This window comes from Vespa velutina, chromosome 17 (assembly GCF_912470025.1).
Source record: "Vespa velutina chromosome 17, iVesVel2.1, whole genome shotgun sequence".
In the NCBI taxonomy this organism is placed as follows: domain Eukaryota; kingdom Metazoa; phylum Arthropoda; class Insecta; order Hymenoptera; family Vespidae; genus Vespa; species Vespa velutina.
Window position 1 is genome coordinate 3,992,341 of NC_062204.1, and position 17,691 is coordinate 4,010,031.

The following is a 17,691-nucleotide window of genomic DNA, read 5'->3' on the forward strand; positions in this document are numbered from 1 at the left end:
GAGAGAGGGAGAGAGAGATAGGGCAAAGAGGCAGCTCTTAGGCCGCCTTTTCAAGCAGGGCCGGCTTACAACAGCCGAGTTAGCGGTTGTCGAACGTGTAGCGGATAATCGAATTATCGTCGCTTTGAAGATCACCGTCCGTGGATGATCCAATCACGTACCTGACGAACGGATCGCCAACGATGCGAGCTACTTTCGAAAGGAACGTCTCTCGTTATGAACTCGCTGTCTCCTCTCTCTTTCTCTCTCTCTCTCTCTCTCTCTCTCTCTTTACGTTCCAACGAACCATTCCGCCTCTGCTCCGTTGACTTTTTGACCACGTTAAATAGTACACATACGTAGTTCTGCCTTTTTTCGCAGTAGCCACGGATAAATGGCAATTAAAAAATTCGATGTACATACTCGTAAATGTCTGTGACTCGCAGCCCGATGAAATTATCAAATATGATTTTGCGAGCGGAGAACACGAAGATAAAGAAGTAATTACTCGGAAACGCATGAATGTCCTTATCGGTAAGGTAACTTAATTAAGAGAAGAATAATCTTACGAGAGTTATCATCTTCTCTCTCTGTTGAAGTACTTTATCCTCTGTCGTGGAAAAAAAAGAGAAAAAGAAAAAGAAAAAAGGGGGAGAGAGGTGTGTAGGTGTTTTGTTTCGTACTCGAAGAATTAACTCCGTCGCGTTCCGTTCGTCTTTTCTGCGTTTCTCTCTCTCTCTCTCTCTCTCTCTCTCTCTCTCCCTTTCTCTCTCACTCTCTTTTACTAGTTCACATTCTCACCCTCGTAAGGGGGTTCGAACTTCCGGCACGGCAACGTTTGAAACAAAGCTTTGAGGGAGCCACAACAATGCCCGGTTTTTCAAGCCCTCCTCAGTGGTACTTTCGCCATAGAGAGGAAAGGGAGTAGGAGACGTGTGCCTTCACGCAAATTGCAGAACAAAGTGGAAATCGACTGGCCACGCAGGGTCGTCGAAGGTTTCCGAGGTCTTCGTTGGAATCCAGGTCGGAGTCCGCAGGAATTTCCGTTTTGGAATGCCGGCATATGTAATTCAACTTACTTCCGTTTTCCTTGATACTACAAACGAGTCATTCAAAGGAAATCCTACGATAACACGTTTGCAACTATATCGAGCATGCGATCTTATCCCGCCGCTACGTTTGTCGCCAGGAATGTTTCCTTTTTTTTTTTTTTTCTTTTCTTTCTTCCCCTTTCGTAAATGGGCGAACGGGCAAAAAAATATTAATTTTCTATCGTAGCAAACATACTCGATAATCCTAGTCGTTCGATCCTATTTTAATTCAACGAATAACCCTTCTACGATGTGGCAAACGAATTAACCTTCGAATTATTTTTATTGAAACGATCGCGTGTAGAAAGCGTAAAAGTAGAATCACGGCTAATTCAAGACGGACCACCAACCGTGGAGAAAATTCCCGCGTAAACGTAATTTCGCGATAAGATAGAATTCCTCGTGGACTGACTCGCATGGATTTAACGGTGAAACATTCGTCACGCAATTATTATGTGGGGAAACTTTGTGCGCGAGCGGATTTAATAGTTTGCATAATTTAGCCACCCTACGCTGGTTAGTTATTCCATTAATCATTACCCTCCTCTTTCATAGGTGGTAGGGCTTGCACGCTTACGAATAATAATTATTGTACTATTATTTATAACGAACTCAATTTATCGGTAGCCGGTATAGAAGGAGGTGGGGGAGTTGAAAGTGGGGGGGGGGGAGTAAAGCGTATAATCGATTCAACTCGATTAATTAACTCGCCTCGTTGTGATTCTCGTAACCGAAGTTGCTCTCGTTTCAACGATAATGGAACAACGGTAATCCAAACGCGTTGTCGGCACAATTCGCGACTGACGGTTCTACGTTTTAATGCGCTAAAACACGTTTCCCCTATTAAATTTCGTGAGATTAATCCTGCGATCAAATTTAGAAATATCCTTTTATTAGATTAATTGTTAAGAAATCTTTGATAAATTGGCGAATTTTCCACACACATAGATGTGTGTGTATATATATATATATATTTGTATATATAAGTACTTACATAAGAATCGTCGAGTCAACGAAATAAGACGAAATACCGAACTCTCGACCTTTACAATTAAACCGATCAAAGGATTCCTCGTAAGTATTAATATTTGTCTCTGAAGTCGCGACCGCATGGAAGATATTAACAACGTCCTCGTGATATTGTGTCCAGGCAATAACTGGGGGAAATAGGACATATTGAAACCGCACAAACTTTGCTCATAGCGAGTTACTCGTAAATATAATACCGGGTGCCTCAGATCGGATCCATTTCCTTAGAAACATCCTTTATAGATATTGTCTCGTTCCATCAAAATTCTTATGGAAAAAGAAAAAGATAGATAAAAAAGAAAAGAAAAAAAGAAAAACTAGGACTAAAAAGAAAAGCGAATAATTTGCGAAACGAGGAAGGAACGTTTGTCGAAGAAACCCGAGAACAATGTCTTACTCGAAAATACAGGGAGATGTTCGTTCGTTCGTTATATGGTTCGAGAACTGGTGACGCTTAAGCACGGAATAAGTGGAGGGAGGGTCAAACTAATTCGATTCTAAACTCTGACCGCATTGTGAGAGAAAGAGAGAGAGAGAGAGAGAGAGCCCACCCACGCTCGGACACAGATGGTACCAAACCGCGCGGTTAAATTCTCGAGCCGTAACTCTAATTACTCATAGACAAGCCGACGCTTTCTAGTGCCAGATGCCGGTGAAACTTGTTAAAAGGGACGCAAGTGTACATACGATTATTCGTTCGTTCGTTCGTTCGTTCGTTCGTTCGTTCGTTCGTTCGTACGTTCGTACGTTCGTTCGATCGATCGTCAAACGCCGAGGATTATGATCCTTTTTCGTTTCTTTATTTTCAGTCGATTAGATCTCCGACGGGGAATCGGAGATAAAAAGATGATGATGGACGTGAGCAAGAATGAACCAAGTAGTAAAAACGGGGCGACTCAGCAAGAATGTGCTGGTTGTGGCAAGACTATCACGGAAAGGTGAGTGTCTTTGATAATTTAAAAACGTGACGTGTAAAATAATAAGATTAAAAATTAGATTTATCAGTAATACTTTTGTCGTCGTTATTGTTTCAGGTATTTATTGAAAGCCTTGGACTTGTACTGGCACGAAGACTGTTTGAAATGTGGTTGCTGCGATTGCAGACTAGGAGAGGTCGGTTCTACGCTTTATACAAAGGCCAATTTAATTCTCTGCAAAAGAGATTACTTGAGGTGAGTCTTCTTATCGTCGGGGAAAAAAAATAAGAGTCAATGCGAGGAATGATATGGAGGGATGATGCGCAAGGGAGGGATGGGAGGACAAGGAAAAGAGGAGCCGAATAGCCAGAGGAGGCAAAACAAATCGAATTTTACAGATGAGTTTTCCCTTATTGAATACATCCACATTCTCGTCTAAACAAGCGAAGCAAATAAAGCGGGTTGAGATTACCCGAGCTCCCGAGGGAAAGCAGGCAGGTGCCCGTAGCGTCTGCCTATCGAAACACCATTCGTGTCCTTTATTAATGGCCCAATATTTGAAGACTACGTAGTACTCGTCGTCGATGGCCCCATGAGCTTTTATTGCCACTCGTTACACGATCGAGGGTACGATTTTTCTTTGGGATCTTATTCCATGCGTCGGTGTCAAAATTAATATTTTCTTTGTCCCTCGTCGACGTGCGCGAATCGTACACGATTGATAATAATTCTTCTTCATTTTCCTTTTTTCTCTTCTTTTTCTGTCCAGGCTCTTTGGAAACACCGGCTACTGTGCGGCATGTAACAAAGTCATACCAGCGTTCGAGATGGTAATGAGAGCAAGAACTAACGTCTATCATCTGGAATGTTTTTCCTGTCAAGAATGCGATCACAAGTAAGAGATAAAGGAATTTTTCAACAACGAACACGTTCGTTCCTTCATCGAGTGGAACCAAAGTAGCTAGATAGTAGCTAATGAAAGATTCACGCACAAGGAAGAAAACGTCTCTTTCCTCGTGGCAGCTCATCCGTATAACAATTTAATTCGAGTCGGCCCAACTCGCGTTTGAAGGGGCGCGGGCTGCCACCACCTCCTCTCCTCTCCTCTCCTCTCCTCTTCACTCTTCCAAAACTTCTCCCAGCACTTTGCAACACTTCGCTTACTTATTCACAACAAGCGAGTTAAGCCGAAAGTTCTTCGTGCCGAGACTTACGTCTTTGGAACACCTCCACCTCGTATCTGCCGACTGAAGATAATCGGGATGAAAGTCAGAAGTCTGTAACTCTAACCACCAACATCTCTCCTGGTTGGCTATGTGATGGTATTTGCTAGTGAAAAAATTTCGATCCTTTCGTCTTTCTTATATATTTCTTCCATAGACAGTAAAAAGAAAAAAAAAAAAAAAAAAAAATAGAAAGAAAAGAATAAATTTTCTAGAGATATTAATTGCTGGTAACATCAGCGATCTTCCCCCAATGGGAAACTCGCAGTGACGACTCCGTCTCTCTCTCTCTCTCTCTCTCTCTCTCTCTCTCTCTCTTTCTCTGTGTGTGTCTTTGTCTCTTTCTCATACCCTTCACAGTCAGGAGAGGAGAATAATTGACGCGATAGTATACGCCTGTTACCGTAGGAAGAGCCGAGACATTTGGCGAAAGGAAAGTCAGAGTTTCGAACTATGCGAGCGACGTGTGGGTGCCTCGAGGTGCACGTCAGATGCAAATCAACTCGACTAATTTCTCGGAAAACTCGCGAGTTCAGTGGCGAGAGGGTGTGCGATGAGAATGCTCTCGACGTTTGGCGAGAAAGATGGGGAGGAGAGAAAGGGGAGATAGTACACACACATACACACACAGAGAGAGAGAGAGAGAGAGAGAGAGAGAGAGAGGAGGGTGGGATAAGTCAACGCGAAAAACTTACAATGTGATACGATAAAAGAATCTAAAGTGATATCAATATCTAACTCGAAATCTATCGGTCGGTTATTGTATCGACGCAACTATTATAGATAAAAGTAAAACCCGATAATGTTCGGCATGGGGCAACGTAAATCGTTAGCATATTTTGAAAGGTAGGACGTAACGACACTCCATCGTATAATCATCGTATTACTCTCTCAATATCCGCTTTACGGTTTATTAGATATTATGCAATTAGCTATTGCTCCTGTCGAAATATACGAATGGCGTGGCTCGTTATTGTGTTAGCCGACTGATTAATTAAACGGCTTTAATTGTTCGATAATGTTTCGTGACTCGTGAGGAACGATTTGAAAACGTGCCATTATGAAAAATAAATATTAATAAAAATCGAAAGAGTGAGAAATGTAAAAATTATTGAAGAAATAAGCTGATAGATAAGTATATAGGTAGATATAAAAGAAAAAGAAGAACTAGAAGCTCAATTATATTATCGAACGACGTCGTCGTCGTTCGTTTAATGAAATTACTTTGAAATGTTCGCGAGAGAGAGAGAGAGAGAGAGAGAGAGAGAGAGAGAGAGAGAGAGAGAAAGCTAGAAAAGTGACTAGCGAGAGAGATCGAGTGACAGGGGTTGGATGATATTTCGTGCCTCAAATGTCAAACTACGGCATTTCCTTGACCTTTCATTTCATAACGTTCGACCTAAATAGGGAACTAAGTGGTAGATTTTTTTCTCTTAAAACATTAACGAGATTCATATAAAGTCTGGATAAAATCGAAACTATGACAAACTTAGAAGGAAATTTAACTACGTACGACGTATGTACTTAGGTTTTAAGTTATCGTTTCAAATCGAAACGATCTAAAATACAAAGAGTAATAAAAGCATAGCTCAGTAGAAGAAGAAAAAAAGTTCGGCTTGGTTTTTACGATCGAAAGGGAAAATTTCAGGCCGGAGGCGAACTATTTCCTTTTTCTTCTTTTTTTGAGGAAAAAAAAAAAAAAAAAAAAAAAAAAAAAAAGAGAAAAAAAAAAAAGGAAAAAACCACTTTCATTATTTATAACTTGTGAGATGTGTTAAGCTTTCGAAGAAAATAGAAAATACAAAAGTGGCAATGGATTTCTCGGTAAGACTCGAGTCTCGTAGTAGGACGCGAGTATCGAGCGAGTGCGATCATGCCTCGGAGATACGTCGAAAGTATACTTTCTTTCGTGGCCGATGGTAACGTGCAACCCTTAAGGCAAAGGATTGGTAAGGGGGGCTCCGAAGACGGCGGGTTGACCGTGTACGTAAAAGCGGAAACGGATGTGGCCGTTGGGTCACGCGATCTACACGAACCGAGCATAAAACACCTGAGTTGTTTAATCATACGCTCCTGAGGCGAGTCGTATACCGTAAACTCTTAAGGGTGCCCACTACCACCACCGTCATCCCCTTAGACCCTTAACACCATCCTCTCTCTCTCTCTCTCTCTTTCTTTCTTCCCTCCTCTGTTGTTTCTCTTTCTGTCACTTTGTTTCTCTCCTTCCTTCTCGTTTAAGCTATTCGATAAACGAGCACCGTTTATCCATTAACGAGCATGCATGCCGTGCTATGTAACGACTTTGATGACGTCGACGTCGAGTGATCTTGCTGTCTCTCTCTCTCTCTCTCTCTCTCTCTCTCCCCTCCTTTTTTATCGTGGCTCAATTTTCGGCTAATATTTCGGAGCCGCGAAAAAAGAGAGTCGGCGCGCTTAACACCCGTCTCGCGAACGTCGAGCTTTTAAAGCGGATGTCGTGGTTCGTCGACGAGCCCTACTGATTTATCGTCGACCGTTTTGAACTATCGATTTTTCAAAAGCACACGCCGACAACGTGTATAAATCCAAACTGGGTGTGTACGCCGAATAACGAAAAAAAATATTATATGTATATATGTATAAATGTATAGGCATATATATAAAAAAAAAAGAAAAAAAAAGAAAAAAAAAGAAAAAAAAAAAAGGAAAAAAAAGTAAAAGAACAGAGAGAAAAAAGAAAGAAAGAAAAGAAGAAGAATTTAACACGGAATTTCTGTTGTAAACAATTTAGAGACAATCGCAGCGAGCGATTCTCCGCTCATTAAATTAGTAATTATCGAGTAAAACAAAAAAAAGGCTCGATTGTTTCGTTGGTTGAAAACAAACAACGCCTCGTCATTCGAATCTCTCTCTCTCTCTCTCTCTCTCTCTCTCTCTGGTTTGAGCTTCCTACCTCTTTCATAGGCACCTTACGATCTTACCCAAGAAGTTCGAAAGCTCTCCTTTGTTTATGAAAGTACGCTTCGGCTATTGTCGAGCGAGCTTTCGTCCTTCCCTTCGAAACAGGCAAACCATTGTTCGTGCTTATACTAAATTTTGGCATTACGAGTCAGCCGGCTTAATTGTTATTGTTCCGCGGAGCTTATCGAACGGCATGCTCTGCTATATTCCCACGCGAATCATCGCCCGGCATCGTAATTACTAGAAAATCATTCGACTTGCCTTACGCGTAGAACGAGCCGAACGGAACCGAACCGAGCCGAGCCACGCGAATGCGCCTGTTTAATATTGAATTCTCTTAACGAGCCGAGTAAACGCGATAGTTCGAGAATAAGGGAAAAGAAACAAAACAAAACAAAACAAAACAAAAAAGAAAAAGAAAAAGAAAAGAAAAAGAAACGACGAGAAGAAAATAAAGAGGGAAAAAAAGAGGTTAATTTTATATTTCGCGATAATAATTTGCTTATTGAAATATTCCAAAAACGCGGTCAGAGAATGAATATTCGTAATATGAGCACGAGTCACGGACTTGGGCGATATATGATATATTAACAACGCGTTACTTTATGATAATGCTCGTGAATGTTTAAATATACGTCAAACAACATTGATCGAATGTCGGCCGATTAATATTCAGTTAAAATACTCGCCGTTATAGCTGCCTACCGTTACGCGTTCAATTAAACCTAGACACCGTTTACATTTTCATCATTAAAATATGTACGGTGCTTTTAACACTACAGAATGTTATCCGATAATAATAATAATAATAATAATAATAATAATAATAATAATAATAATAATAATAGTAATAATAATAATAATAATAATAATAATAATAATAATAATAATAATAATAATAGTAATCATCATCATTATTATTGTTATTACTATTATTATCATCATTATTTGCGAGTAGGTTCCATCTATGAAATCTTCAAGCTCGAGTATACCCTTTGGATAGATCGCAAGGACACACCGAGAGAAAGAGAGAGAGAGAGAGAGAAAGAAAGAGAGAGGGCGCAGCCATTTTGTTTCCGGTGTCCCGGGAGCACTTCCGGTCAACGTCACGCACTCCCGCGCGCGTCGCCTGTTACCTCCGAGCTTCTGAGATCTCCTTTCACGATTATATTCAAATTAAATGCGGCAGTCCGACCGGTAATATACTGCCACCAATTTAGTTACGATCCCTAGGAGGGTGGTTCACTTTACTTCGTAGGTAAGACCCGCGATCGACGGTCCTCATCTCGCGAATTCCACGATCTCTCAACAAGAACGTACAACAATTCTGCACGTTTCTTAGCCTGTTAATTGCGTTAACAGGTACGGAATACGAGCACATGTTCTATTATAAAAATCGATTAACACGTTTCTTCATCTCCTCATAAATTCCTCTAGATCATTCAGAATCTAATGTAATGATTTCTACAAAACAGTCGATTATCGTAAGAAAGAATGACGATAAAAAGTAATATATCCTCATCTGGAGTTTCGCAGCACACGCGTCACGTAAGAACAAAAGGAAGAAAGAAGAAAAGAACGTAATCGGTGGTAAACTCGTAAACGGCGATAAATTCGTGGCCGGCGCAACAAGGAATTCATTTCCGGTTGTCGGTGCAGGACTCTGTCGGCTCGCGTATCGCGTTCAAGCGCCGCTGCATCCGAACAGTAGGGGTTTCAGTTGCACCATTTTCAATGGTGATAATCCGACGGTAGGGTGAAGAGGAAAGCCGAAGGGCGGGAGGGAAGAGGAGGCTTCGTTGCACGATCCGAAGCTGCTTTGTCACCGGATAGCCTAGACTCGCATTGCCGGCTCCGATGGCGATAGACCTGCCAGCAGCAACCACCCCTTCCTCCTTCCCTTCTCGCCATCTCTCTCTCTCTCTCTCTCTCTCTCTCTCTCTCTCTCTCTGACACTCTCCTCACCCTTTTCCTCTTGCGTTTCGACGAGGCCAACCCCTTTCCTCTATGCTCAACGCACGATCCTGTTGCCTCTCTATGTATACAGAGACCCTGCTGTAGTACTAACGATATGCGTATCCTAGTACTCCCTCCCCTTTCTAACCCCTTCTTCTCAACGATATCCGAAGACTATCGCTTCAACGAGAGCTTTAACATTCCGTTTATAAACGTAAAGCACAGCGTCCGATTACTTTACTCTCACGATTGACACACCTTTGTCAATAATATGACGGTATAGAGTCAGAAAGGGAGAAAGTGAGAGAGAAAGATGATATTATCATGCTCGTATATATCTACGATACTTTGTTTTTCCTAATGAATTTAACACAAGATGTGATGGAAGCTTAATTGATCAGTTCAAAAAGACAGAGAGAGAGAGAGAGAGATGATCTTATTATATACACACTTGTGACCAATATAAACAAAGCAATTGCATCTATCAGTTTTGAAATTCATCTTGATTTATTCTTAAATACTAGCGACAAGTTTTTTTCCTTTCTCTCTCTCTCTTTTTTTTCTTTTTTTACGATCACCCTTAAATCGTTCGAACAGCCGAATAAAATAAATTTTAGCTCGGATCGTTAAACGTTACACCAGTGAAATGGGAACGTACATACGTAGTAGTCGTAGGATCGCGTAACTCGGCTACTCTTTGTCGCTGCTAAAATGGAGCTCGTGCTTTGCGACTGCTTTAGCCTGCGAACGAACGCGGTAACGCGAACCAAAAACCGTTCGAGTTTCATCGAACCCGAGAACTGACACAAATTGAACATTGCGGTCAAGTGGCAACAGGTTCGGTAAAGGGTGCACGTACGTACGGCACGAAGGTGGCCGATAAAAGCCCAGCTTACATAGGCGAATGCGTGCGACCGAAAACGATACGAAATTATTTTTTCTGTTTTTTTTTTTTTTCTTTTTTCCTTTTTTCTTTTCTTCTTTTTTTTTCCCAAAATGTAACCCATTGCTCTCCCTCTCTAATAAAAAAATCGATAAAAGTCACGATGAAAATTTATATTTCCATACGTCGTTCGGATTACTCGTTTTTAAAATCGATTCTTAATTATTCTAATTCAACGTTGTTAAACCCATAATACGATAGTTCGATCTATTTTAATTCTTCGTCGTTCAATTTGTTTTCAACCAGCAATCTACTTGTCAATTAAATCCTTAACGAATCATGATAATATTTTATTCCGAGGGGAAAAAGAAGAACGTCATACTATACGTCGAATCCATTCGATCTATAGTTATCGAAAAAAATTGATAAAAAAAAGAAAAAAAGAAAAAAAGAAAAAAAAAAAAGAAAAAAAAAGAAGAAAATCAAGCGAAACGATCGATCTATAACTCGCAAGAATTTATTTATTTTCGATTATAAACATCACTTTGAAGTTTTCGTGCTTGAACGCGTTTAGAGAGAAAGGGAGAGAGAAAAAAGGAGAGGGAAAAAGAGAGAAAGAGAACTCCCCTCGACTTGAACGAGCAACTCTCAACGTAGTATAAATTTCTATCTATCATTAATTGTTTCGACCGCACTTGAAAATGATGTATAAATTTTCATCCGTCCGGTACTTGATGATAACGGAGGGAAGAAGATGCTCTCCCAGGCACTCGATTTTCGCTTCACCGATCGCGCACACATACACCATACGCCGTTTCGAGCTCGAGCACTTTTCGGGGGATAAATGAAAATTCGCGCTCGAACGATTCGCGATACGCATCTCGTATCTACACATGTATGTATCTATGTATGTATATGTCAAAATGCATAGAAACGCGTAACACTTATGAATATTCATGGGACAAGCAATCGCAAACTTATCATTCTTTCATTCGTTAAAAATTTCCAATAAATAAATTCTGTCGATGAATGCAGAAAATTGTTTTCGAAACAAAGAAATTCACTCGACGATTTTTCTATGTGTTAATTTATTTATTCTCTCTCTCTCTCTCTCTCTCTATCTCTCTCTTTTTGTTACTCTCTTCTTTAAAAATCGTTTCGTCGTCGAATTTCCAAAGAAATTTGCAATCTCAAAAAAATCCGCGGAAAGAAATGGAAGTTTACAAAAGCAAAGGTTTACGCTGCAGCCGGTGTACGTTGTTAGCCACCGGTGCTTTTGGCGCTGACAATACCGCAATGCACAGGTTGCCCTAATAAAACTATGATCGCCGGATAAAACAGTGCAGTGCATGCTGGTAATTAGCGGTATACATAAATCATTGGCTATGTTGCACGTAAACGCGTAGCTCTATATATATATATATATATATATATATATATATATATATATATATATGTATGTATATATATATATATATGTATATATATTCGTGCACGAGGATGAAAACGTGCTGGGCCATTTAGTTTGGTAGCTTGCTATACGCCCTTCGTACTTCCTGCCTATCCTAGCGCACAACCCTTCCAGTCCTAAAATATACTATTGATAAAAAGAATGGACAACGCAAAAAATAGAGTTTTACTTGGAAAAGAATACATTCCCCCTCCATCCTATGCAACCACATAAACTTTCATCATTTATCCTAGATCAATCGTTGTACGTATTCTTGTACGCCTAAATAAAAAAAGGAAGAAAGAAAGGAAGGAAGGAGAAGGGAGAGGGAAAAAGTAGAATAAGAAGAAAAAGAAACAAAACAAAGCAAAAAGAAAGAAAGAAAAAAAAAAAGAAAAAAGAAAGAAAGAAAAACATCGATCTGATTCTAGGTATAAATATCTCGTCGAGCATTAATCTTCAAGCTAATTCGTTTCTCAGAACTCTGGACGTATCTATCTGGACGGGTGATTAAGCGTTGGCTCTCTCGGAGAGACGTGTATAAAAAAGTGTAGCTGTCGTAAATAGGAAAGCTGCGATAGGAGCGAACGTCGGAATTAATTCATGGCCGGTACGCAGCATTAGCAAAGGCAGCCTCGTCGTCCTCGTCCTCATTCTCTTCGTCGTCGTCCTTCGTTCCTCGTCGTCGTCGTCGTCGTCGTCGTCGTCGTCGTCGTCGACATCGCCATCGCTTAGATATAAGCCTTGGATTTTTGAAGCGCCCTCATGCAAAGTGATGGCTTAATCTCCGGTTTAGGGCCCTTGCTAGAGAATAGACGCGTCTAAGCCTCGTACGGCTTAAACATGGCTTTAAACTCTTAGAGTAGAGAGGCCAGGGCCCGTATACGTCTTTCCTGACGTTGAATTTCCTTCGCAGTTTTATCGTCGCGCTTTCGACTACCACGAGGAAGGAAGAAAGAGGAAGAGTTAGAAGAGATGGAGGATCGATAAGTGTTAACGAAACTAACTAGATTTTAGTTGGCGATTGTACATGCGTGCTGCACACTGATATTTTCATTTTCCTTCGTTTCCTTTTTTAGAAATTACAAGCGGCGCACATTTGACGCCGTAATATGATTATCAGATCGACCTTTTTTTCTTTCTTTTTTTTTTTTCTATCGCGAAGAGTTATTGGTTGAAAATACGAGTGTTAAAAAAGAAAAAAGAGAAAAAAAAAAAAAAAAGAAGAAAAAAGAACTCGGAACGATCGTCCTCGGCTATCCTATGAGACCTACAACAAAGGTACGATAGAATAATTAGCGAAACATCAAATTCCGTTAAACGCACGGAATTAATCGAGCAAATACGAAATTAGCTGAAGCGGCTGCGTTGGCTGGTCCGATGCATGCGAGAAAGGGAAATAGATAGACAGGGAGTGAGGAAGAGAGAGATAGAGAAAGAGAGAAATGGTAGGAGCCCACTCGAAAACGCGCTGAAACGTATGCGCGTGCATGCACGAACACCGGGTATAAGCGCACGCTTTCGCGTTCGCCGACGTTGTTCGTTCTAGCGACGATAAAACGATACCGAAATTGCCGCGCAGCGTGGCTCCTGCAAATATCGTTATAGAAAGCAACACGATTTCCCGCGGGCTATTCGCTGCCCTCCTAGATTTACTATTACGATCATTATCGTGTTATAATCAAAAGTTCACCATATAAATGGCTACCCTATCCAATCGATTATCGATCTGATATCAATAGTAATATTTTTAATTAAGTTTTTATCATTTAGATACGTTTATTTTCTTTCTTTTCCTTTTTCTTTTTTCAATTCGAAGAGTTACATAAAATTAAAAATTTGCACAAAGGCTTTTCCAATCTTTTAATAATTTTTCTCTTTCTTTACTTCTTTTTTTTTCTTTTTTTTTCTTTTTTTTTTCATATAAATCTAATTCATATATCTATTAATTAGATCTTACGTTTGTGGGACGTTATAAAGGATCGGAAAATAAGAAAGGACAACGAAAAATACGAGCGGTAGAAAGGCATTAATTATCAGTGATAATAGGAAACAACAAATTTCTAAACGAAAACGAACGGGTACACAGGTATGCAGAATGCAAAACCGATAAATAATAAGAGTGCCATCGGCAGCGACCGACGGTGGTGTGAAAGAGAGTAGGAAAGAGGAGAACGGTCTCTTTCTTTCTCTCTTTCTCTCTCTCTTTCGCTCGCTCGCTCGTTCTCCCTCTCTTTCTCTCGTTCTCGATCGCACGAACGTTGATAAAATAATAATTACCGGCGACAATGCCGGCCGGTACAAATTGCCCGTTAATTTTTGCCAATAAACATTCGTAAGCCCCTCGTAGAAGCGAAAAGCGTTCGTATGAAGCGTATGCGCGCGACGCGTAAATAACGGGCAAAATGTGAACGAGAAAGAAAGAGAGAGATAGATAGATAGATAGATATATATATATACATAGAGAGAGAGAGAGAGAGAGAGAGAGAGAAAGAGAGAAAATTTTCGAACACATAGCAGCAGCGTGTTATAGGAGGGTTGCAAGAGGAGGTGAAGCGAGGGATGAGGATGGATCAGAGGGGTGGTTCGCTGTAGCACAGCTCGAACGGTCAGCCTCGGCGTAAATATCAACGGATAATAATTTCGGTTGGTTATTAACGATAATAAAATCCCAATTTATCGGACGCGCGCGCTCGGCGACCTTCGCGATTTATAATCGGTTCTGGGCGTGCTCCGTCACGATCGCACACCGACCGTTCATTCGTTCGTTCGTTCGTTCGTTCGTTCGTTCGTTCCACCGTCGAAACAATGCGCGAATATTTGTCCAGGTCGACGATATAAAATGATAGTCGTTTAAAATGTTCCACCGAATCGCTATCACTCCCTGCTGCTTTTTACTGTCAATGAAAATTACTCGAATTTCATAGCGTACGATGTGCTGCTGATCTCTGCTTCGTCGAAATATTTAGATCATTGTTGAAGTGAGATTTTTTAAGCTTTTATCTTCTTTTTTTTCTGTTTTTTTTTTTTTCTTTTTTTTTTTTTTTTTTTTTAAGAATAATCTTTTCTTACTTTCTTTATTTTTTTCACAACACAACAAATTCCGATAGTCACCGAAGTCACTTCCGATAACACATCTGATAATATCGACATTACGTATTTTTTAGAATATATAAATCGTATTAATTATTTGTCTTTGTGATTTAATATCCATTGTTAATCGAAGAACGATGAAATTTACAGATCTGCCTCGATATAATTTCCATGATTACAGTGGAAACAATGAACGACATTATATTGATATAAATTAATTAACGAAACTTTGGTTAATGGTGGATTACGTAAGATAAGCGATATAATGAAAGTATATAACAATCGATTCAACGTGATAGAAATTTGACGATTCTAACTCGAGGATCCGGCTTCTTAGACGACACAACAATAGCTAAGCAGCCTGTTTCGGGCAGGTCACGGTTTAACCGAGGAGAGCAATCCGAGTCCTCGGTGACACATTGGCTTCTGAGTTACACAATGTCTGCGACAGACGTACACCTGCGGTCTCTCTCTTTCTCTTTAGCTATCTAGCTAGCTAGCTAGCTAGTCTACTGAAACTGAGTTAGATTGTTGGATATAATGTCTCTTGTCACGTCTAACGTCATTTTGAAGGCCTATCCTATTCATAGCTGTCATAATAGGACGTTACCTCGACTTCTCCTCTGTGCGACGGGGATCTTATCTAACCAGACGTAAAAATACGTAGTTCGTTTAATTACATAGAGAGAAAAAAGAAAATTGTTTGAAAAATAATACGAGCTTCTCAGATTCAAATTGGCCGCGAAAGAATTTTTCTTAAACGAACCGCGTTCGTAATATCGATTAATAAGATATCTGTATGACGCTAATAGCTCGACGCTTAAACGCTTAAGTATGATTTATAGTTCGTTAAAGGGGAAGTGTAGGCAAGGACAAAAAAAAAAAAAAAAAAAAAAAAAAAAAAAAAAAGAAAAAAAAAAGAAGAAGAAAAAAGAGAACACAAAAAAGAAGATGCATAGCCGCTATCGACGCGCGTTTTCGTCGCGTGCCTCGATAAACGACTTGGTAACGTCGTTCGTACAACTTTTTTTTTTTTTTTTTGAAAGTATCGTAGCAACAAAGTAGAGTGCCTTTCAACGTAAGCTCGTACGAGTCAAGGGCTCGTCCACTGCATCAATTTCAACTTTCTCCGATGGCTTGGTCGCACTCGCGACGCATTTTCTTCCACTTAACTTTTCCGGCGATAAGGACAGGAAGGAGTCTGCCCTTCTCTCTTCCTCTCCTCTTTCTCTTCATTCTGGTTTTCGTCGTCGTCGTCGTCGTAGTTGTAGCTACCGTCGGAGGAAACGAAGGAGGAAGGTGGAGGGTGAAAAACCGAGGGTCGCTGGCTCGCATATAAAGTAACATTGTTCTTTAGTTCGTTAGGTTGTACCCGACAGGGGTGGCTTTTCCACTTTACTTACGAGCGTCGAAGGTGAAAAGATAACCTGCGAGCGTTATTCACTGTACCGGGGAGGTTCAAACATACTCAGCCTAGTATTTGAATTGGCTGCTTTTTGTTTCTTATTTCTATGTCAAAATAATTCTTTGGAGGGCGGGGGGGGGAGGGAGGATGAACGTAATTCTTAGGTATAAAAATATATATCAAAAAAGAAATTCGTAAACGAGTAAGTAGAATTGTCCGTGTGAATAAAATGACTATAGTTTGACTACTTTCATTTTCATTTCTCGATAGGCTACGAGCCGTCGTTACGAGCTCGTTAAGGATGAAGTTTTGCACAGCTCATCAGAAGGGTAGAAGGATGCCCAAGGGCCAGTCTCCAGTCGGACGGCCTTCCACTTTTCGAGGGTGGAGGATGGATTCGAAGTCCCAAGGGTGAAATGGCTCATTCCGACGCACTTATCCGGCACACGCCGTAGATAACCATAGATTAATGGGGCTAGGAGACTCGGAAGGCGGCAGAAGAGTAGTGAGAGCTAAAGAGAGAGAGAGAGAGAGAGAGAGAGACAAAGAGATAGTTCTGCTAAAGTAAATGGAAGAAAAGGAAAGACGGAATGGGATCTATAAGAGACCAAGAAGGTATACCTTACTACTCTGATTTATTGTTTATTGAGAAATATGGTCGTTACTACGCGACTAAAGATCGAGCCCTCTTTTTCCTCGAACCTTCGATGGATTTGTCCGTATCGAAATGGGAACAATGAGAGAGAGAGAGAGAGAGAGAGGAAGAAAAATCCTCTAGGATTATCGTCATGGGAAGCTCTTCGATTATCAAAAGAGACTCTAAAAAATAAAAGGAAAATTATAGATTTCAACGATCTCTCGACTATAGAGCGGTATATCTCAGGAGTCAACGTGCAGCTTTCTAGCAAGTTGCTATGACTTAGGTTAATGTAAAGCCAACTCCACGGAAAGGATTAGGTGAGCTAAGCCCGGTGGTGCCTCGAACTCGAGCTACTTCTATCCCTCCTTCTCTTACCTTCCTACCTTCTCTTCTGGGGCTCGTTTCAACCCCCAGTAGATGTAGAGCGAATTATTCAGTTATCAAGTGTGTCCGGTCAGGAGGAGACACCGCCGGAAGTCAAACAAGCTGCCCTGCAAGAGATAACGCCGTCAAAGTGGTGGAGAGGCGAATGTGTAAGGAGAAGGCGGGTTCGCCAACTTGAAATTTTCCTGTTAAACTAAAGGGACTACGTGCGTACAGTCCTTCGTACTGAACGTTTCAATAAGCCACTTTAATTAAACTTACGAGTGAACACCACTCGTAATTTCGCATCTGTCTAAAGAAGAAAAAAAGGAAAAAAGAAATCGAACGAACGAAAGACGATGATTAAGTTAATCCTGAGAAATTTCTCTAACCAAACTCGCAAACAAGATTTGGTAATTAAACCGTAAACCAAGACAACTTTGAATTATGCGTGTAGCACAGGTTTGTGGCAGAGGCCGAAGGATAACTCTAGTGGGACCCATTCGTTGATTAATCCTTCGAATAGCTGCAGTAGTCTCCAGGATTGTATATGGCTTCTAGGAAACTCGGAAGACACCTTCCGGAGATCTCAGGGGGTACCCTCCCTCCTCTCTCGTTCCGTTTGAGAAAATACGTTGATCTTGAGAAGAAACGAATCGATTTCTATCGATTCCTGTAGATATGAAAACGTTACGAATGTATATTATACTTCGTCTAGTAAA

The 17,691-nt window shown here is 40.6% G+C and overlaps 1 protein-coding gene and 1 long non-coding RNA gene across 10 annotated transcripts in view; one reads left to right on the plus strand and one right to left on the minus strand.

Annotated features, from left to right (window-relative positions):
* The window catches only part of LOC124955227, a 184,765-nt gene that overhangs the window by 136,406 nt on the left and 30,668 nt on the right, over window positions 1-17,691 (minus strand). The gene's annotated exons all lie outside the window — the stretch shown is intronic.
* LOC124955223 (LIM domain only protein 3-like) overlaps window positions 1-17,691 on the plus strand; it is a 74,743-nt gene that overhangs the window by 42,078 nt on the left and 14,974 nt on the right. For 6 of the 7 annotated variants that reach the window (XM_047509361.1, XM_047509362.1, XM_047509363.1 and 3 more), the window contains 3 exons: window positions 2,909-3,037; window positions 3,134-3,271; window positions 3,786-3,911. In XM_047509361.1, coding sequence (XP_047365317.1) covers window positions 2,909-3,037; window positions 3,134-3,271; window positions 3,786-3,911 — 393 coding nt within the window. The remainder of the gene's footprint in view (window positions 1-2,908; window positions 3,038-3,133; window positions 3,272-3,785; window positions 3,912-17,691) is intronic. The other variant, XM_047509358.1, reaches the window with a different exon arrangement.